The following is a 23,102-nucleotide window of genomic DNA, read 5'->3' as shown; positions in this document are numbered from 1 at the left end:
AATAATCATAAAAATTTTATAAATATTACATTTCTAAATATTTATGGCTTAAAAATCATATTTTTTTATTAAAAAACATAATCCAAGTGTCATTTCCTAGTAAATTGACAATGTCAAACACATCCATAAGGTCAAATTTAAGTAAAACATGAAGAAACCCCTTTGAAAGCCTAGTTAGTTGTGAAGTTAGCTAGAAAAGTGGCTAGTAGCTCTCTCTCTCTCTCTCTCTCTCTATATATATATATATATATATATATATATGTATATATATATATATATATGTATATATATATATATAGAGAGAGAGAGAGAGAGAGAAATGGACTCCATCAAAAAATGGGGCCTATGGTATTGGATATGTGAAAAATGAGTTTTTTTAACCAAAGAAGATAAGCAGGTTGGGTTAGGCCTGTCATGGATCAGAATCTAGGTTGGATCCCACACCTGTACACCTAGCATTTAACTCTGGAAAAAGCTTTGCCATAAATGGAACAGAGAATTTGGTAGAACAGGCTCATCTTGATTGGCATTTACCATAGAAAACTTGCATCTGTCTTTCCGGTTGGCTATATATATATATATATATATATATATATATATATATATATATATATATATATATATATATATATATATATATATATATATATATATATATATATATATATATATATATATATATAGAGAGAGAGAGAGAGAGAGAGAGAGGTGCAAAAATGATACGTGCTAAATGAGTTTTTCTGCCCTTTCGGTGTTTTTTTTGCAGTTTCGACCCCATAAATGTGTTGGACATGGTCAAATTATAAGGAATCCACACTTGGATCATGTGTTTTCAATGAAAAAAAATATATTTGGAGCCTCAAAAATTTACAAAGACTTTGGACAGTAGATTTTTCGAACCTTATAAAAACTCATCCATGTGTTGGAATCGAACACTTCAAGACCTGGTCCCTATAAAATCAAGTACATAGATCACATATATACGGTCAGAATTTAAAAATAAAATGAAAAAACCTGAAAAACTCATTTAGCACGTATGGTTTCGCACCAATCCATTAATCTCTATATATATGTATATACATAGAGAGATGGACTCAAGAAAAAAATGGGGCATATGGTATTGGATTTGTCAAAAAATGAGTTATTTTTTCTAACTAAAGAAGATAAGCAGTTTTGGTTAGGCCTGTCATGGATCTGAATCTAGGTTGGATCTCACAAGTCACAACTGGGCACCTAGCATTTAAGTGGGGGAAAAGCTTTGCCAGAAATGGAACAGAGAATTTGGTAGAACAGGCTCATCTTGATTCACATTTACCATAGAAAACCAGCAGTCTTTCCTGTTGGCTATATATATATATATATATATATATATATATATATATATATATATATATATATATAGAGAGAGAGAGAGAGAGAGAGAGAGAGACATGGGTCTGTGCTAAATGAAATATTCTAAATGAAACATGCTAAATGGGTTTATCTGATCTTCATGATCTATTTACGAGGAATTCACACCTGGATCATGTGTTTTTTATGCAAAAAATTATATTTGATGCCTCAAATTTTTACAAAGATTTTAGACCATTGATTGATTTTTCAAACATTACAAAATCTCATCCATGTGACACTTCAAGAGCTGATCCCTATAAAATCAAGTACATAGATCACATCTGTATGGTCAGAAATTAAAAATAAAATGACAACCTGAAAAAATCATTTAGCCCCGACCCATTACTATACATAGAGAGAGAGAGAGAGAGATGGACTCGATCAAAAAATGGGGCCTATGGTATTTGATCCGTCAAAAAACAAGTATTTTTATTTTTTTAACTAAAAAAAGATAAGCAGGTTGGGTAAGGCCTGTCATGGATCTGAATCTAGGTTGGATCTCACAAGTCACAATTGGGCACCTAGCATTTAACTCGGGAACAGCTTTGCTAGAAATGGAACAGAGAATTTGGTAGAACAGGCTCATCTTGATTCACATTTACCATGGAAAACCAGCATCAGTCTTTCCAGTTGGTTTTACCAGCTTTCAAAATACAAGATTGTGGGCAGCTTTCAAAATACACGAAAAAACTTCGGATATTTTAACTGTGCAAGATAATGGCAACTTTGCCAGAATTATTAAAGACAGATTCCCAAATGAATGGTCCACTCGGATTACAGCTAAACGGACAATTCCCGCAATACCTAGCTAAGCCTATCAAAAACAAAAATTATCAAAATATTCAACTTCAAACAATTGGAATCCTTGTATGCATATATGCTCATCACTGGGTGGGACACTAACGACCAGGCCCTACCACTTGCAGGTACAACCTGATTATCCTCTTCACCATCCCTTGCAAGATTATTCAACTTCTTTCTCATTCAAGCCATGCTTGCAAATCAACTTCGGGACCTTTATGGGCAGCTTATAAATGCCAATGCTGCTGATGTCCCGTATGATGGAAACTCAAGTCAGGAATTACGACCTGATATAACTTTTCTCTACCTTCTCCTTAATTTATCACGGTTGATTTTGATAAATTTCCTACGAGCTTTATCTCCAGAAGCCAGTGCTGATGCACTTTCTGAGGACCCATGCCCCGTGCTCGGTGTTGTACTGCTGAACTGGTAAATGGATGGACCAGGCAATGACACAACAGGAGATCCAAAACCAGAACTTGAAGGCGCTGAACTTGATTGAGGATTAAATGACCATGGCACTGGAATCAATGCCCGAGAATTGCTCTTCTCTTTGCTGATTTGTTCATTGACAGGAGGTGATGGTGCTGAATCGATATCCAGGGAACCACTTCTTTTGGAATTAAGTACAGCAGAATTTGAACTGTGCTGTGCTGAAGAAAATGAAAATGCAGGTACAGACGATCCTCCAGAAGCAAATGGATTAGAAAAAGGAAATGTTTGTTTAGTTGACCCAAACAGAGGACTAAAAGTGGGACCAGGTTGTGTAGTATTGTTCGTTGACACAGAAGAACCAGATGAGGAGCTAAACTGAAGTGATTGCGGGGTAAATGAGATGCTTTTGCCTACGTTGGATAGAGATGAAACTGTAGCAGAAAAGCCAGAACCAAGGGTACCACAGATTTGATTTACGTTTGAAGTATCTGAACCCAGACCACTGATTGGTGCAGATAATTTTGTAAACATTGTCCAAGATGTTCCTGATAAACTTTTTCCTTCAGTCCGATCCTGGTGTTCAAGCCCCATTGTTGATTGCAAGGATGTTGATTGCAAGGATGGAGAGGTGGTGAGAGCTGCAACAGCAGAGCTGCAGCAGCAAAGTATAAAACACTTACAAAGAGACCATCAAAGGTACAGCATAGAACTTTTCTTGAAGACCAATCAAGTTGGCAGAAGGTTATGCTTATACATAATTCTTCAGGTATCCTTCAAAATGAACAGCAATTATCCAACAGGAAACCATTTGAAAAAAAATGAGAGACAGAAAGTGAAATAAGGTTACCGTTGTATGGAATGGAATTTGGAACAATCAAAAGAATTTTAATTGTTCCAAAGCTACACAAATGCCTTAAATCAAACAACATAAATGACACTTCAAAGAAGACGACATTATGACAGAACCAGAAACAATTGAAATGTTGAGCCATTCTTTGGGATCATGGGGAAGTACTTTTTGATCATTTCTACCGAATCTGCACCCCATGAACTTAGTCACAATGCATATGCATGGCCATTTGCTCGTAAAAGCAATTAACAGTTATAACATAAACTGCTCATTTATCTTGACATGCAACACTTTGTTCATAGTCCAGAAGTGCTTCATATCGCAGCCCAATAGTATGAGATCCAAGGAATCAACTATCAAATCCTGGCTCAAGTCCCATCTGATCAGGTGAGGCACAGCACCACCTTAGCCGGTGGCTCACAAGACGTCGACTCAAAGATGAAAACCCAGACTCATGACAGGCAGAGGTCAAATAGGCCAAATACTAGCTTTCTATGGAAAATTAACAAGGAAAGTCCACACCAACTGACCTGAAAGATACTTTGGCTTTATTGTCCATACCAAACCTGAACTGTGGAGCTGCAGTATTGACATCTTCAGTACTAGAAGAGGCAAACGAGAAAACAAGATCCTTTCCAATGTTATTCGAGCCAAAGCTGAAAGATGGGACAGCCACAGATGGAGTAATTGTAGGGGTTGGAGGTGGCTCAGAAAAAACAGCAGGAACTAGAGACACGGGAAAGGTAAATCCTGATCCATCAGCAGCAGATGCTGAAAATCTCTCACCAGCCTTGTCAGATATATGATTTATATTGTTTTTGCCTAAAGAATTGTGGAGCTGACCCTGTGACTCTGTCCTAATACCAGTTAACTCCAACCCTGAGATCTGCTTGCGCTTGTGGCTGAATGTGTCATTGTCCGTCTTCAGAGACACCTACAATATATTGGCCCCAGAATACAGTGTTCAATAAAATTTGTGGAGGTTTTGCTATTTCTATTTGAATCATAGGCAGAAATTTTCAAAACTAAATTGCAGACAACTTTTGAAACAAAAAGACATGAAAAGAAGCTAGAATAGAAAGGGGTAAGCCAACAGAGTTTTACCCTGCCAGGACAGTGATCGTAAGTATGGCAGGCAATGCCAGTGCAGCTAGGTCTCTGATCCTGGGGGCGGTTTCTCCGTGTAAATATCAAAAAAGAAATAAGAACATAGAGCATGGCAAGCAAATCTCAGGTGAGAAAGCACAGAATCCAGGAAGCATCCAAACAAATCAAGCGCAGATCATGTGAGAAAGAGCATATCCAGGAGCATTACTGAAGCAATGCAAGAATAAGTAGTCTAAATACATAACATGATTATGGAAGACTGCAAAGATCATGCTCCAACACATACTTTTTAGTGCATTATGGCAGCCAAAAAGTTTCAATAGCCACAATTGATGGCTGCAAAAACCTGGAGGCATTATAGTACGACATACAAGGTCCATCTAGCTATGTCCAGATTGGCTGACACAATCTAATGTCTTGGGTGCAGCAAATTTGTTTCCAGCAGTTGTAAACACCCAGATTATCACTATGACCACTGAGAGGTAGAAGAATGAATAAATTAGATCGCGTAACTATGTACGAAATCTCCATAATCTCTATTTCCAGATTTAGCAGTTCTTTATCGGAAAAAAGGAATAAAAAAATTATAAATTTTGCAGCAATACTTGACAGATCATGGAACATGTTGACAAACCAAGCAAAGGAAAACAGCATGGATATAGCAAAATAGAAATTATGCAGAGGTGTAAAGCAAAAGAATTTATATTGTGTACCTTGTGTGCAGCACTCTGAAAGTGGTGCTTATCAAGGTTCAATGGCTCCACTGAACCAAATTCAGAACCACCACGGTCAGAACCGATGGCACTAGAGACTGGTTCAGCAACCAGAATAGATGCATTTCTTGGACCAGCACCTTCATTAGTTTTTGCAAGCTCTGGCAAAATCTGCAGGTGGCCGCTGCCTCTCCATATACTCTCTGGAAGGCTAGCTACTTGGGAGTCCAAAGGGCTGGGACTCTCAGAATGAGAAGATTTACCTTTTAAATCTGTTGCATGGATTTCCCCATTCTGGCTAATAGGAATCATTGTAGGCGGAACTGTGTCTCCTGCCTTTGATGCCTTAATCTCCACTTTCCTGTCTTTGGGAGATGGAAACATTCTATCCAGGTGCTTAGATATCCTTGTGCCTATATCGCTAGATTCAGAAGGCATGCAAGCCGGGATGATTGTGGACCTTTTCATTTTGCTATCCATGACAGGGAAATTCAACACATTACTTTCATAAGCGTCATCTTCCATTTTCTCCTTAGTTGGCATGGAGCTTTTGTAAGTATATGAACCACAGAATAGTGGAGTAGAGCCAGCAGGGCGCAAAGAACCAGATCCTCTGGAAGAACTCATCATAACAGTCTTTGACCGGACCCTACGAATAGGTCCAACTGATGCAGAGACATCATCAGCCAGAGGGATCCTCCTCTTCAGTGCCTAAACATCAAATCAAATATCAACATCAGAAATTTGTTTGGAGAGAGAGAGGATTGGGCAGACAGCACAAATCTCAGTTACTTGTGCCTGAGACCCAATAGGAGCATACTTTTCATGGTTTCCTAACCAACCCTTAGACTGGCTTGGGAGGAAATAAGTGGCGATGTCACTGTACAAGGTGGACAGTTTCAACCACACTAGTTTTTTACCAAGCTGGGCCTGAATACACTGGAAATGGTAGTGTGCCAACTGGTGGTGCACCCAATCAGGGATGCATATGTGCATGCACATGTCTATACTCATACTGTCCTTTCAAAATGTTTCTCGTATCATGCATACCTATTCCACACCACATTCTCGAACTTGTATCTCTCTGACATCACAGTTCAGATCAACCATATGAACTGAATTTGATGGTGTCTTGTTGAAGATGACCAAAGCCCGTACATCTATCACTTTAGTGATTGGGGAGGCAGTTCATCTTAACAGGGATGGCAGCTAATCCTAAGAGGCTTAAATTCATTTCTTTCATTAGTATTTTAAACAAAAATTCATAATATCAATTAGCTCCCAATAGAACCATGGAGATTGAGATATGATGATTATTGCCTCAAGATGAAGAAGCACATGCCTCTCCAGTCAGAGATGAACCCTTCAATAAATCCATGTTTATAAGGCGCCCATTTGAATCAGGATTTTAAAGCAGGCTTCTCAGAATCGCCAAGTTATTAATCCTGTTCAGGGATGTGAGTTATTCAGGTTTGGGTTGGATATCCAACTTAACCCAAATGCATTTAGTCAAATTCAGTAAAGGAAGTGATATCAATTAATAAATGAATTTGGATTTTGATCTAGTATTTTACATTCAAATCGAATTCTAACTCTAAACCCAACAGACTGGACTCCAAGTGCATGTAAATAGATATCCAACTAGGGTAAATAATTAATCATATCCAGGTTTGGTAAGTGTTCTTCATCAAACTCCTAATCCAATTAGGCTGCACCTGATTATATCTGTCCCAAGTCCGACCTAAACAAACCTGTTTAGGTCCTGATTCTGAAAGTGTTCTGGAAACTCTAGGGTTCGGTAAAACTAGGATCCACAAAATCTTACTTTACATTTGGACGGTTGTGGGTTAGAACTGGCGTCCGCAGTGGGAAAGCAGACAATCAACCGCAATTTGATATCAAATTTGGGATTGATTTCCTTATTTAAAGATTTCAAGAGTCCTAGAAGCAGACGCATTCTATTTGATTCAACCATACATAATAACCATGCATATGTATTGACTTGGTTTTCCTCTAAAAGTTTACATGCATTTCCTTAGGAACACCCAGAGTTGAATCTCACTCAGTGAGTGACTTCATTCTAATTGGATTTAGACAAAAAAAAGTTGAACCGGAGGATGACTTGGTGTTTATAAACTATACATAAATATGAGTAGGATTTGGTTAAGATCAAATATGTTTATATGAAAATTTTGCCAAAAGAAAAAATAAATTATTTGATCAAGACTAGTTTGCTTCAGCCAAGGTCTAACTACACCTAGATACTACCTAGTACAGTTATATCAAACCTGGCTATGGTCCAAATCCGACTATATATATCCCAAGTCCAACCTATTAATGAATGGCATTTTGTGGATAACTTCTGATAAGTTCATGGTTAAAGGGTTGTCAATGAACCAGTTCTCACCTAACCAGACCCAGCACAAGAAACAGACAATTCAGCAGATTCAATAGTGAATGCAAAGGATATTGCTTGTTTTATGTTATGCGCTCTTACTCATCCCATTGGAAGTTTTGAATAGATTGTACAATGTAAAAATAACATTCCTACCAACTCAAAATTTTGTGGACCAAAAGGAAAAATAAAAAGAAGGGCAAAACCATAACTAAAAAGTATGAGCCACCGGACAAAATAGTAACACCAAAACTTAACCACCAGAGATTATTTTGAGAATGCAAGATGAAGAATCAAGCACTATGTTCTCTGTGTTAGCAGAGAAATAACATTAAAAGAATATTTTCATATGAAACACATTCTTCAGAAGACTTCACATCTTAGACTGAAAAGATAGCTGGCCTCATCTCAACTAGCATGAAACAATAAGCAAGGTCGAGTTTAATAGCAAAAGTCCATACAATATGACCACACATAGAGAGTTAACAAACATATTTGCAATAAAAGCATCCATGCCAAGTATAAGCCTCGAACATATGACCCAAGTAAAGAGGTGCTACCTGACTACCATTAGTAAAGGGACTATCAGATGGCTTCCACTTAAAAGATCGGAGGTCAGGAGTTCCTTCACCAGTGACCTGAAACCAAAAGTTACACTTAGAAATAGAGAAATTGGAGAAGAAAGGAGAACAAAGAATGTACCTTCTCGTTAGCACTCCAATAAAATGATTTAGAAGAATGGCTTTGACTTTGAGCCATTTTATGGAGCCCGATTCTGCTTCTCTGAGACATAGGGGTAAAATGGCTATGATCTTCTTGTCTCATAGCACCTGGCCAGCATATAGGCAACTTTGGTGCCAGTGAGAACCTTGGCACTTTTGGTGTCAATGAGTTACAAGCGGGTGTGGTTCTTTCACTATTGAATATGTGACTCTGAGAAACAGGACCATATATTGAAGTTCTACTCATGTATGCCTTTGCAATTTCTGCTGGTGACGCACAAGCATCATCAAGCACCTAGAAAGTATAGCAGAAAAAGGAAGACAACCATGTTTACTATGATTGTGGCACAGATAAGGCATGTCTTCCAGCATTTGGAGTTACAGGAGAGAATCATGTAAATAAAAGGTTAGTGTTCCATACATTTGAAGGCACGAGAGAACTTGATGTGCTTCCAATCACAAGGTTGTTCACCAATGTCTTCTGCTTTTCATCAACAGAAATCATTAAGTCACTATTTTTCCTGGATGGTTCGGACATTCTTATCATGGTTGCATTTTCACTCTTCCGCATATCAACTTCAGGAAGATCAATAGTCCTTGAGCGCAAAAACTCTGACAAGCGGTTGAACTCGTCCCTGTGTAGTAATTGATCGTCTTAACTTCAAAGAAATGAAACTTTCACACAAACATGTGTACATCATACAATAGGATTACAGGATAGATAACAATATTAACAACCAAAGGGAAGGGCATATTAATCTATTAAAGATGTAGATAAAGTATATAACAAGAACACTTAAACTATAATCCTTTTGTATGCAATTTAAAAACTTCACTCTAGCCAAAAAAGAGCCATATGCAAGAATGGAGTTATTATAATTATGAAAAGCATCAGTTTTTTCTTTTTCTTTTTTGGGTTCAGTCAAGAAAACACAAATTTAACATTATATTTACACGCGAATTTGAGCAAGGTAAAAAGTCACACTTGCCTGGAAATTGTTTTCTGCTTCAGGACTTGCTCAAATTCAGCAAACCAGTTACCTTCTGAGACTTCTGCATTTCCACAACTAGTGGATCCAGCATCTGGTTTTATTTCTTTGTTGGTACCTTCACCATCTGCGGGTTTTATTTCTTTGTTGGTACCTTCACCATCTGCAGGTCTCTCTTGCAGATGCTGTATGTGATCATTAAACAATGAAATCAAGAAAACATCCAACAGTTAATTTGACTATCAGGCATATTAATCGATTATGTTCCACAAATTCAGTCCAGTGTGCCTTTAGTTGACTATAAGACATTGTCCACCTTCAATTCTATAGGACAAAAAGTAAAACAACAGTCTCATCTGACAATTTTACAGGAGAAAAAATTAATATGAATTGCATGAAACCCCAGAATAAACAAAGTGCCAGAGCTGATGGATGCAGAAACAGGTGCCAGCTAACAAAAACACTTGGCTAAATAATAGAATTCAACGAGAAAAGCAACCTCTCATGGAAACTAGGTTGCAGGTATTGGGTGTCTCACATTTTATGGTGATGCAACCATACAACCCTATAAAATAAGAACAAAATCTCATCAACATACACGTGTAAGATTATTTTGGCATATTCTTATTGCATCCCAATATATGCCCTGTGCACAAGACAAACTCCAACAATGAATAACAAGACAAAATCTAACAATGAATAATTGCCTAACCAAGATCGTGCTAAAATCAGGTGTGAACACATATGTTCCCTCTTAAGACATTTTGTATCCTGGGTTGGCACCTTGTTACTTCCACATATATTTTAATGTTTTCTCTCATTTGTCTCTTGAAGGGGAAAAAAAGATTGAAGTTTTCTGAAGCTTAGACAGCATAAGCCATTTATCTTCCTCCCTCATATCCATTTATTTTATTCAAAAGAATCAATTCAGTACAGTAACATGGTGACAAAACACTCATCCCAACGTTCAACACCTGGCTGTATGTTTGCTACTCAAAAGATGCTTATTTTGAATAAAATCATATCAGCAATTTCATTTCCTATTTGTTCCCCACCCTAATACGCAATCATTCATGAGGCTTACACCTCACTTCCTTCAGCATTAAGCTCACCTTGAAGGGATCCACAGGCACATACCTCACCCGAAAGCATTCTGTGAATTGTTATACCAGCATACCTCTCTACGAATTTATATATGTACTATTTGCATTAAAGCTATTTATTTCTTTCTTATCCATTTAGCTGATTGGTGGTATGAGTATCACCATGACACTACAGGAATTTGCAATAGGAATGTCGAGTGTTTTGAGTAAAGATGGAGCATTTGTAACTAGCAATGGTGAAGAGTCAGGTCCGTGATACATTGATCAGTTTAACAATCAGGTCTGGAAGACCTAAGCTCGGGTGGCATCAGCCTGGCCAGTGTGGGCTGGGTTTGGAACGCTATTTTGAGCCCAACATAGCCTTTACCAGACTTGATAGGCCTGTGGCCCATCAACAAGTCGACAGTACTGGGCTTAGACTTAACCCGATCCTTTGGCAGAACAGGCATGAACAAGATTGGCCAAACCAATCCATCGCCAACCCCTACTAAACCCATGCACGACCAACTGAATTCAGAATGGCTCAGTTGAGAAGTTGTGTTCAGGTTGAGTTGGTTCGACCCATTAGGCTTCAGATTGGATCAGGATATTTCACAATGTGAGACCTCAAATTAGCAGCAATCAAATGTTCTCATGGACATGGTAGCTCCATTATATTTCTTTCCCTCTTCCTTTCCTCTGTCTTCTCCCTTTCCCCAATACACTTTCATTGTTCATTTAATGAAGAACATGTGTAGATCAACCGATTGTGGCATTTAGACAAATCACCAAAATTTTACGATAAAGGAAAAAAGATTTTACAATAGAGACAACTTAATTAAAAAAATCAGCCATCAAACCATGATAAACACATCTATGGAATCCGACAGAGTAGACGACACTTGTATCTGTGATGTTCTACTAGATATCACCATCATTTATTTATTTTGTTTATTATTTTTTTCCTTACTCTTGATTTATTTGACTTTTTACCCAATATATATTCAACCATATAATATACGACAAAAAACAAAGTTAGAAAGAATAATAGAGCCATGAAAAACATAAAATTCGATATTATGTTTTAAGAGGACTACACTCTAGAAGGCCAGGAGTATCAGTGTAGATGCCTGTGTCCACAATGTGTTTGGCACAAGCAAAGAACTCGAGGGTTAAAAAACCTACCATGAATGCGACTTCAGATAAAGCCACCAGACACTAGATGAATTGTATAAGATTGTTCAAGAAAAGATGCACCTAAAGAAAGTAAGAGTTGTTTGTCACCCTATACATATTCACTAATTATCTAATTGCTTAGCTCATTCTTAACAAGTAACGACATTTTTGGAAGAAATGCCTAACCATTGCATTCAGCACTCTAATTATATGGAACATCAATTTTTCTCCCTTCCCTTTCTTTTGCAAAGAAGACACAATGGAACATTCTGGGGATAATATTGACTACACTCATAGTAAGGAACCCCCTAGTGAAAAAATGTAGCATTTTCATTTTTTTCTGTTTTTTAACACATCTGACCCTCCAGATGTGATCTGCATATTAAATTTAGTAGAAACTGACCTTTGGATCATGTTTTTCCGACATATATGTCAGATTTTATGAGGGTTGAAAAATCAATGGCCTACAATGTACCAAATTCTCAAACCTCAAAAAAAAACATGTTTTTATGCCCAAAAACTATGATTCAAGAGTTGATTTCTACTATTTTGACCATGCTGATGAGGTCAGATTTGGTGCGGGTGCGGGTGCGGGGGTGCGGCACTTTCAAAAAACTTGGGTGCGGGAGTGAGGCAAAAATATAAAAAATTATATAAAAAATTTATATATATATAAAGTCCAAAAGTTGGACATAAATGACCGTGGGTGCATTGACTGCACCCAGGGTCAGGTTGACCGCATCGGGTGCAGGTGCAGGTGCGATGCAGGTGCGGCACCTAGTTGAAGAGTCCCAGTGACATAGTATACCATTTAACTGCGCATCAGCTTTAATGAATGTATTAAAACTCGTAAGGCTGGGCACAACACAGAATGTTTAGATGACTGAAAATTTGTAAAAATAAATAAAATTTCAGACTAGGAACTTGATACGAAATCATTAGAGTACAAATAAATGTATGAAGAATTGAATCAACAAATGCATGCTCTACATATCTGAGCAGAAGTTCTGACTTACATTACAAGCTTCTGTCAAATCATCATGTTTAGCCTCTTCTCTGCCTTCTGTATATTACCATGTATCGATAAACTGTTAAAAGATAAACTCATGCAGCAAAAAATTATTTCAAGGAAAAAGAGACCAAATATCAAAACCTTTGCTAAATATGCTTTTCCCTTTGACGTATTTCAGTTCAGACTCTGACTAATCCTAATATCATGAGATGCATTACAGATGTCATGGATAAACTGAAAAGGAAAACAATTAAATGAAGCCAGTAAATTGACTAGGATCCAATTGTCCAACTTCACAGTGAAACTTGTGAATCAATGCAGGAGTAATGCCTACAGCATTTGATACATTTATCTAAAACCATACACACAAATTGGAACTAGAGAAAGCCAGAGGCTTATTGATGGAAATATTCAGCATTGGTATCCATTTAAAATTTTCTTGTTCAGAACAGTGAAATTGCTTGGATCTTAGGCTCCAAAAAAACCTTCATGAGATTAATTACGAGCTCCACAACATAAAATTTGAGTCTTATACTTTTCCATTTCTGCCCATTGCAGGGCACAAGTTACATAATCATAAAGGTGAACATAAAATCTAATAAACTCAAGCCGTCAAGCTGGTTGCTCCAATGTTATAAACTTCAAAATTTGATCGGGAAGGCCATCAGCAATAGTAATGCAGTAAATAATTTAAAAAAAAATCCTTTCTCATTTTCAAAGAAAAAACTTTTATGCAGTCAAAAACAAGATGACGAGGTCTCACTATCAATTGCAATCAGAAACCCTTGATCGGACAGTTTCCATTTCCAATTCTAAGTAGACCTATCCAAGATAGGTCGCAATCCAGCCATTTCTTAATAGCACAGACTTTGACATTCTATTGAATAACAGCATGAATAAAAAATGGTTCCGAAGACATCCCCTTAAAAATCCTTTTCCACTCCAGACAAATAAACCATTAGCCGATAAAGGCCACAATCTTCATATAATGTGACAGACCCTCTTTACCCACAAGGCAGACAGACAGAGCAGCAGCATATGCAAGCATGAGGCATGTTTCAAGAAGAGGAAACATCCGGCCATTCCAATTTGGAAGAATGGAACTGTAAAACTGCAAAAGATGCTCAGCTGATTCCTCCCCTACCGGGCACATATAACTAGCAAGTTGCAGGCCTTTTCTTTTAAGGTTATCCTGAGGATTAATTTTGTCCAAACTCCATAATGCATTGTTAGGGAAAGGATAGCACCAAAGAGATATATAACATGAACCCACCAAAAATCCACCAGATTTGTTGGATCTCCACATTATTGATCTGTTTCTCTTCCCGATTTCTAAGAAGCCAACAAATTGAACATTTTTATCAGCTACTTCACTTAATCATCTTTAAACTTTGTCCAAACTGAATACACCATACTTGTGGTCGACAGCAATCTATAACTTGGAATTTATTGTCCCTTGCAATATTGTATAGCTTAGGAACCTATTCTGCAAATTTTGCATGCCGTACCATCTGTCCTGCCAAAACTGTAACCTGCTAACATCACCAAATTTTATGTCCCAATAAGGGAATCAGTTCTTCCATATAGGTGAACCTTGTTTCCATGTGTTACTACTTAGTAATAGTCCACTCACATTTGGCCCTAACTAGGTTATCCACAGTCTGTCCTATGTGGCTACAACATACACCATTTGGTAAGCAAGGCCCAATTTAGTGGTTTAAGCCAAAAAAAAAAGTGGTAGGGCAACTTGCTCCTAGCTAACTAGGTAACCCTCCTTGGCCACATTCACCTCTTTCCATCGAAAATCGCACATGAAATTTTCTAATCTCCTCCCTATCCTATTAGGGAATTTCAATATTGTTGTAAGGAGAGCAGGAACCACAGTTGTTACATCTGTTGCAAGGGTAATGCTGCCAACAAGTCATATGTATCTTGATGTCTAAGTCTGGATTCTCCTTGTAAGGTGCTCCTCCATTTGTTGCCAAAACGATTCTTTACCTTTCTTTTAAAAAGGTACATACCTAGGTGCAGGATAGGGAGCTGGCATTGTTTTCAGCCAAAAATAGTTTCAATAGCAAGCCGAAGTTGAAGCTATACAATGTGAAGTGCAATGGCACATTTGCCTTCATTGACCTTTAAGCCCAAGATCTCTACAAAAACTTTGAGGATACACCAGATGTGGCAAAACTAGGTTGTTGATAATGTGCCACAAATCAATGTCATATGCATATTGTATCACACTCATCAGATCACTACCAAGGACCATGACACCATGTAGAAAGCCTAAACCAACTGCCTTACCCATTAACCTCATAAGGCCCTCATTAACAAGGTTGAGCAACAATGGAGATATATGGCAACCTTGTCTAAGGCTTTCAGACATGCCAACAGGGGTGGCCCTCACAATTTATACTCACAGACTAAGTAACAGGGACTCGGCAAAGCAGGTGCCGCACCCGCGTCGATGCGACGTGAAGCAGATGCGGCACCGGGTGTGGTCAATGCACCCAGGGTCATTTTCGTCCACATTTCGGACGTTAAAAAAAAACCGATGAAAATGAGTGATTAGGGCAAAATTTTTTTTTCCCAAATCACTCATCTCCTCTCCTCTCCTCTCCTCTCCTCTCCCGCGCAGCTCAGCTCGAGCCCTCTCCTCCCGACGCCACCTCCTAAGCTCCTCCTCCCTCGTCGCAGGTACGTCGCTCTCTACTTGCGTCGGCACGGGAGGTGTCGATCCCCCCCTGCTCCCTCTGATTTCGGCAGGGGAGGGGCCGAGCCCCCCTGCTCCCTTTGTTTTCGACAAGGGAAGGGCCGAGCCCCCCCTCTCGCTCTCTTGTTGGATCGGCAGGGGAGGGTCTAAGCCCCCCCTGCTCCCTCTGTTTTCGGTAGGGGAGGGGTCGGCCCGTGCCGACGCAAGTAGAGCCCCCCACCCTGCTCCTTTTGATTTCAGGGGAGGGGTCGAGCCCCCCCCCCCCCCCCACTCTCGCTCTCTTGTTGGGTCGGCAGGGGAGGGGATGAGCCCCCCCTGCTCCCTGGCAGGGGAGGGGCAGATCCCCCCTCCTTAGTGATTTTATATCAAGATAACGTCAGTCTGTATAATTGATTTAAAATTTTGAATGTATTTTTTTTGTATTTTCAGGATAAAAATGACGGATAAAGGGAAAGGACTTGCGTCATCCTCATCCCAACATGTGAGTTATGCTGCTAGTTTTGTTGATAGTTGTAGTGGGATTGATGATGTGGGGCCACTATGGGTACATGTAGATAAACTTGCAAAAACTGAAGAAGGAGGTGGTGGAAACAAAAGATTTTGATGCAAGCTTTGCGAAAGAGATTTTTTTTGGGTCTTACACAAGAGTGAAGGCTCATTTGTTGAAGATACCAGGACATGGCATTTTAGCTTGCAGAAAAGTTGATGAGGCAATGCGAAGATAATATAAGAAAATACAAGAAGAATATGAGAAGAGAAAGGCAATGGCCGATTCTTGTGCAGTTAGTGTGTCATTTGCAAGCCACCAAGAAGATGCTGAAAAAAAAAAAAAAGTCAATGTAGGAGGTAGATGAACGATACAAGCATCATTCAATACATATGGAAGACAAGAATTGAATAGAAAAGTTGGAAGGTATTTTTATTCTGGTTCACTCTCATTTAATGCGGCTAGAAATCCTTATTGGAAGGATTTAGTAACATCCTTGGCAAATTAGAATTTGAGTGGTTATATGCCTTCAAGTTCAGAAAAAATATGAACCACACTTCTTGCAGAAGAGAGGGCAAATGTGGAGAGGTTGTTGGAGATTAAAAAATATTCATGAGAGCAAAATGGAGTTTCTATTGTGTCTGATAGATGGACAGACATTCAAAGGCGTCCATTGATCAATTTCATTGTTTGTTCGCTTAGTGGCCCAATATTCTTGAAAGTAGTTGATGCATCTGGGGAATATAAAAATGCAGAGTATTTGAAGGGATTGTTTATAGAAGTGATAAAAGAAGTGAGTGATCAAAAAGTGGTACAAATCATTACAGACAACGCTCCAGTTTGTAAAAGTGCAGCGTTGAGTTTGGAGAGTGAGTACCCTCATATTTTTTTGACTCTCGGTGTAGCACACAGCTTAAATCTAGTACTAAAGAGCATCTGCAACCCCAAAGAAGAAGAAAATTCACAAGCATATGCTTTATGTTCATGGATTGAAGATTTAGAAAGAAATGTCAAAAGCATTAGGAATTTTGTTGTTAACCACCACTGTGCTAATGTTATATTTAATAGGCATTCTGACTTGAAATTGTTGAAGGTCACTGAAACACGTTTTGCGTTCATCATTGTGATGGTGCAGAGGATTAAAAGAGTAAAGAATGTTTTGATTAACATGGTGACTGATGAAAATTGAACATTCTATCGTGCTGATGATGATATCAAGGCTCAAGAAATTAAAAAATTCATTCTTGATGATGAGTTCTGGAACAGAGTGGTATACTTTCTTCAATTTACACAACCTATTTGGGAAATGTTAAGAGAAGTTGATAAGGATGAGCCCATACTTGACAGAGTTTATGAAATGTGGGATAATATGATTGAAAAATACAAGCTATAGTTTTCAAGCATGAAGAAAAAAATCTTGCATTGGATGATTCAGATTTTTTTAATCATATTCATTCAATTTTAGTCAGAAGATAGGATAAGAGCAACACTCATTTGCATTGCATGACACATTCTCTTAATCCAAAATATTATGCAAATAAATGGCAGGCTGGTGGTATTGGTCGTGTCCCTCCAAATTTAGACCAAGATCTATCAAGACATAGAAATATGTGTATGACAAGACTTTTTCTAAAAGCATATCTTCTACATAAAGTCACACAAGAGTTTGAAAATTTTTCATCTTCGAGATTATATGGACCGGCATTATTCGCGAGAGAAGAAGATAATATAGATTCTATCACATGGTGGTCAACATTTGGATCAGAAATACCTCTTCTCCAACGTCTTGCATTGAGATTGCTATCGCAGCCTGCTAGTTCATCTTGTTGTGAAAGAAATTGGAGCACATATTCTCAAATTCACAATATGAAGAGAAACAAACTCACCAGCAAGCGTGCAGAGGATTTAGTATATGTTCATTCAAATATTCGATTACTTTCGCGAACCAATGATGAATACAGGTACTAATTTGCTCTCTTAGTTATTTGATTATTTCTTAGTTTTTCATTTAAATATACTTGTATTGTATTTAACATTTTCAAATTGGGTTTGTAACGCAGACAAGAAACATCCAAATTTTGAGATGTAAACCCAGAAGAGTGTGGCTTCGAGGGAGAGCATGATTTCAACATAACAAACATGGATTTAGCTGAGCCCAGTATTCCTTCTAATGATGCATTTGATCATGAAGAAGAAAATTATCAACATCCATTACTTCATCAGGATATACTTTGGTATGTAATTTAGTTCTTTTATGCTTTACTTATTTGATTGATATTGATATTTAAGTTGATTTATGTAATTGCTTTACTTATTTGATTGATAATTTGATATTTAGGTTGACATACTGCATGCATGATGAATGATATTATGACAATGTTAACTGTTAACTGTTAAATGTTAAACTATTAAAACTTCAAAATTATATATATATATATATATATAATTTTTACATTTTTGCCCCTGCCGCACCCCCGCACCTGGGTTTTTTGGAAGTGTCGCATCCCCGCACCCATGTGACATAGCTCACAGAGATTCAGGCCCTTGAGATCAGGTTACCTATCCAAGATACCCATCTCTCCCCAAATCACATATTAGGCAATCAAACAGATATCTCTAATGGATTGACTCGGAAGCCTTAGACAAATCGATTTTCAGTGAGAAGTCTGGCATCCTCTTGACAGTAATTAAGTGGATCACCAAATTTACAATCACACAATCTTCATAAATACAGTGGCCTTGGATGAAAGTGTACTGATGAGGGCAAACCAAGTCTTTCATGATTGAATTTAATATGCTAACCATAACCTTCATAACTATCCTATACAAGCTTCCTAATAGTGACATCGGATGGAACCTCGAAACATCTATCAGATTTTCTATGCCTTATTTTGGAATAAGAATCATAGTTTGGAAGGTGATTGATATGAGATGGACTCACCAGCTCCACCAAGACATTCATGCTATTGCCTCTTCAATCATGCCATCAAATTCTCCCCACATTTGTATACATTAGAGAAGCACGAACAGGCATTGTGAACTCTATTGAGAAACTTAATATAGATCAGTCTTCATAGACAAATTCATTTAGAGTTAACCAAGTATTAACAAAATGAGGAGGCTTTGGACGAAGGAAGGCAAACCAATTGTGTAGCTTATTGCATCCAGGTATGCATTTGAAATTCAATGTTATTATATTTAATTATGTATTTTTGTGTTGCAAGGATTTTCTCTCATATGTTTTCTTTTATTGGTTCAGATCAATGGTGGAATATGTTTGGTGGAGATGCTTCTGCATTATCTAGGTTTGCACAGTGTACGTTGACTCAGGGATGCAGCGAGTAGATGCGAGAGAAACTGAAGTTTTTTTAGTGTATCCACATAAAGAAAAGGAATACATTGGACCACTCACAATTACATGATCTTGCATTTGTTGCCTACAACATGAGATTGAAGAAAAGCTAATATTAAGATATATGTTAGTGGATTTACTTTAATACAACTTGTATTCTAGTTAGTATTTGAATGTTGCAGACAAATACAAAGAGAATCGAGAAGACGTTGAAGGAGCAGCTATGACGGTTCATTAATGGCAACCTCGACATATTGGATGCGCGGGTAGAAGAAGAACCTAGTGTCTTGGATAATGATGAGGATTGGAGGCAACCGAAGGCTGAGATGAAGGCTCAAGTGGATGATGACAACAATGATTATGTTGGCCCGAAGATAAATGTAAAGGAAGAAAATAAGACAGCTCAAAAGAAGAAGATCCATCATTTTCGTTATGATTAATAGATTAGGATGCTTATTTTTTTGTTTTGTTATGTAGTATATAACTTTGATATCAAACATTCATGTTTGTGAGTTGTGACTTTTGTTAAATGTTTGTTAGTAATGTTATCAATTTTGTTTCAAATATTTTACTAGTGCATGATTATGTTTAATCACTCATAATGAATATATTTATGTTCTTTTTTTATTGCATCCTATGATTTTTTTGAGAATTTTCTCTCTTTTTTTTTGCAATTTTTCAGATTTTTTGTGATTTTTAATTCGAGTTTTTTTCCCATATCTTACGATACAACCGTATCTGTGGCCTGTCCAATATGAGTTCTGATACGATAATTACAACATTGATCCCAACTAATCAAATTTAATATCTATGGTCCAATTCCAAGGAAGAGATGGTGATCTCTGCTACATAAACCTTGAATACTCAGTCCATATCTTCCTTTCTATGATACATTTTTTACCCTTGTCCTAAGTCAATACTTAACAAACTTTCATCTGAGATATGTGATAGGTTTCATCTCCTACACCAATTTCTTTTTCCTGTCATCTCGTTTAACACTTGAGTCCCTCAAAACATGCTCCTTATCCCTCCATGCACATGCTACCACTTCCATTGATTGTTGATTTAGGGAAATGCCAAACAGCATGAATCCATCCTCTATAGTGCAATCTAAATACCCTATCAACGATGTTGTACCATAGTCACCTATATCGTTAAAGGTAATTTCTCGGCGAGGGTATTTCTCGGAGAGATTTTCAAAAGTTGATAAATCTTGGGAAAATCTCAGGAATTTAAAAAATAGAAATAACAACAAAAAAGCTAAGAAAATAATAGGTTTTGCATTATTTTTCTTTCAAAAATATAAAGAAACATGTTTTAAAGGTTTTAAAATATAAAAAAACAAAAAAAATAAGAAATGCAAACTTAAAATAAATATAAAAAAATCTCAAAAAATATCATGATATTATCACGATATTTTGTTTCTGACGATATTTTGAAAATATCACAATATATTCCTGATATTATCGGCTACCTTGAAATAACCAATGATATCGCAATATTTTCAAAATATCGGCGATAGCGGTGACAGTGTGTTGTACTAATGAATGTGAGTTGCAAGCTTTCCATAAAGACAACAAATGATGCACTTGAGAAAGCCTCTTGATCATCTTCTAACAAAATAAATTATATCTATTCAAATAAGATGAAGTATAAACTTTCACACAAAAAAGAAGAAGATAGAGTCTGTCTTTCTCCATTATCCAATTCGGAAATAATGAGGGTTACGTCTTGCAGCCTAGAAGAAAGTAACCTCATAAGAAGGATATGCATAGACAGGATCTTCTTGAAAATAAAAAACTGATTTTATACCCTTGAAATGATCAAGAAAGATTCAATGAACATTTATTCTAATTCATTTTCAACAAATGCTCACAGGTAATGAGAATCAAGGACACTTGAATACACATGCCAAGTCACTCAATATTTTGAACCTAGCCATCATGGTAAGTTGAATTTTGATTGAAAATATGCTAAGTTGACCAATTTCAAATGAATCTTGCTGGTTCCCAGGTCTAACGGGTTATTGGTGGATAGTTGATGCAATTTGTAATGGATTAAGGTCGATAGATGGTTCATTGATCAACTTGGATGAGTTTGCTACGAGTATGATATTTACTAGACATCGGCAAAAGCTTTGGGTGTGGGTATATGATGATTTGAATGTATGCAAATATGATGGTGAAAATGGTGAGATTAAGAGCCCTTTACATCATGATGTGCAATGACCATGATGATGATCTTTGGCAGGATGATCATGCTTTCGATGATTGTTAATAACATGAAATTTGAACAGCAATCTTCTTGCCAACTTTGACGTGGACACCAAAGGTTCAATAATCAACAGAAACAACTAATAACTCTATCTCCTTCTTGAGATGAACAGCATGAGCCTTGCTGCTTGAGGTAGCATTTTTCCTAGACCAGAAACTTGCATCTATACTCCATGCTTGGTTAGATAAGCATGGATTCTGATGAACATGAAAAACAAATCAAATGAAGGAACTGTGCATACACTTAGTGCAGCCTCGAACTGTTCTAGCAAAAATATATACAAGTATCCTGATCAATCGAGTTTGAAAACGACCTACTCTACCTAGTGGATGGCACGCATTGTGCCAAATGGACTTCGTTTGCCAAAGCCCGTAGGTGAGGCACAGTTCACCAACAGAACCCTTCTCCTACGAGAAACACCACATACCTACTTTAGATAATCGAGAAGGAAGAATCTATACACAATGCACACTCGAGAACGCATGGACTACGAAGCCTACTACAAAAAATTTCAGCAGTCTTTCCTCTTCCCACTTCCCAGCCCTCAAGAAAACCGCAACTGTTATACCCACGAGGCATTCGACACGCTGACAATCAACGAAAAGAAAATCCATTGCAAAAGCGAGGGAAAGAAACAAAAACAACGAAATAGAGCTCGCATACAAGTAAAGAAACGAGGCGGGTAACAAATCAAAGAAAGGGAGAAGGTACCGAAAAGCGTAACTATGCGCCAAAAAAAAGGGGCAAAAAACAGTGAGTAGCCCTAAAAAACTCTGGAAAGAAGGTAAAACAATGGAAAGGGCATGGGAAGAGGAAGGAGCTCCTACCTGGTTGGGGCAGGGCAAGGGCGGGAGCGCGCTTGCTGAAGACGGAAGAGAACAATCGAGTGGCGCCGCCGGCGAGAAGGCGGGAAGCCGGATCGGCGACGAGATTCGAGAACCAACTGCCTCCGCCGCCGCCACTGGGTCGATCGGCAGCATCCTCGAGAGCAGAGGAAGAAGAAGAAGAAGAAGGACGGTATCGGGAAGGCGGTCGGTCGTAAGGAGTGGTGGGCCTCCGAGAGGGACGCTTGCTCCTCAACTTCCCCCCGACGCCCCCGGCTTCTTCCACCGAAGCAGCTGCTTCTCCTCCTCTCTTCTCCTCTTCCTCCTCCTCCTCCATCGTTTGCCTCTGATGCATCCCCCCTTCTCCTCCTTGGCTACCGTACAGAGAAAATTACTGAGGCCCAAAAGGGAACCGCTTTTCGTGTCTTATGTTTTGTGCGTGCATAAACAATAACACGCAGATAAAACAATCGGACAAGCAGCCTCGAAAATGCTTGAAAAGAGGGCCCAGAATGTTAGGGAAGAAGCCTTCTTTTCCTTTCCTTGTTGACGATGCGTCTTGGCTTTTTTTTTTTTTTACCCACATATTTATGTTATGTTTAGGGATGGCAGTGGACCGGAGGAAAGCGGGGCCCCGCCCCGCCTCGCCCCGTTTGGACCGGGGATGAAGGGTATGAAACGGGGATGGAGGCGGGGACGAAGGTTAAAATCCATCCCCGTCAGTGGGTGGAGGGGGGGATGGACGTGCACTTTTCCCTGCCCCGCCCCATCCCCGCCCCAA

General features: G+C 38.2%; 1 protein-coding gene across 3 annotated transcripts; it reads right to left on the bottom strand.

The window, feature by feature from the left end:
- Window positions 1-1,959: 1,959 nt before the first annotated feature.
- LOC149828465 (uncharacterized) lies at window positions 1,960-22,791 on the bottom strand. 3 transcript variants are annotated; one of them, XM_090017598.1, is made up of 10 exons: window positions 22,325-22,791; window positions 12,679-12,725; window positions 9,405-9,589; window positions 8,837-9,050; window positions 8,396-8,710; window positions 8,254-8,331; window positions 5,299-6,009; window positions 4,583-4,642; window positions 4,009-4,412; window positions 1,960-3,280 (listed from the first exon to the last, which is right to left on the bottom strand). In XM_090017598.1, exons 1-10 carry the CDS (start codon window positions 22,674-22,676, stop codon window positions 2,497-2,499), a joined length of 3,150 nt encoding a protein of 1,049 aa, XP_089873724.1. In that variant the 5' UTR covers window positions 22,677-22,791; the 3' UTR covers window positions 1,960-2,496. The 3 variants fall into 3 exon arrangements, with proteins under 3 accessions (XP_089873724.1, XP_089873725.1, XP_089873726.1); XM_090017599.1 differs by lacking the exon at window positions 4,583-4,642; XM_090017600.1 differs by lacking the exon at window positions 12,679-12,725.
- Between the last annotated feature and the right edge of the window lie 311 nt (window positions 22,792-23,102).

This window comes from Nuphar pumila, chromosome 9 (assembly GCF_984573655.1).
Source record: "Nuphar pumila chromosome 9, dmNupPumi1.hap1.1, whole genome shotgun sequence".
NCBI classification, from domain to species: Eukaryota; Viridiplantae; Streptophyta; class Magnoliopsida; order Nymphaeales; family Nymphaeaceae; genus Nuphar; species Nuphar pumila.
The sequence above is the reverse complement of the archived record's forward strand: the minus strand, read 5'-3'. Positions and strand labels throughout refer to the sequence as shown.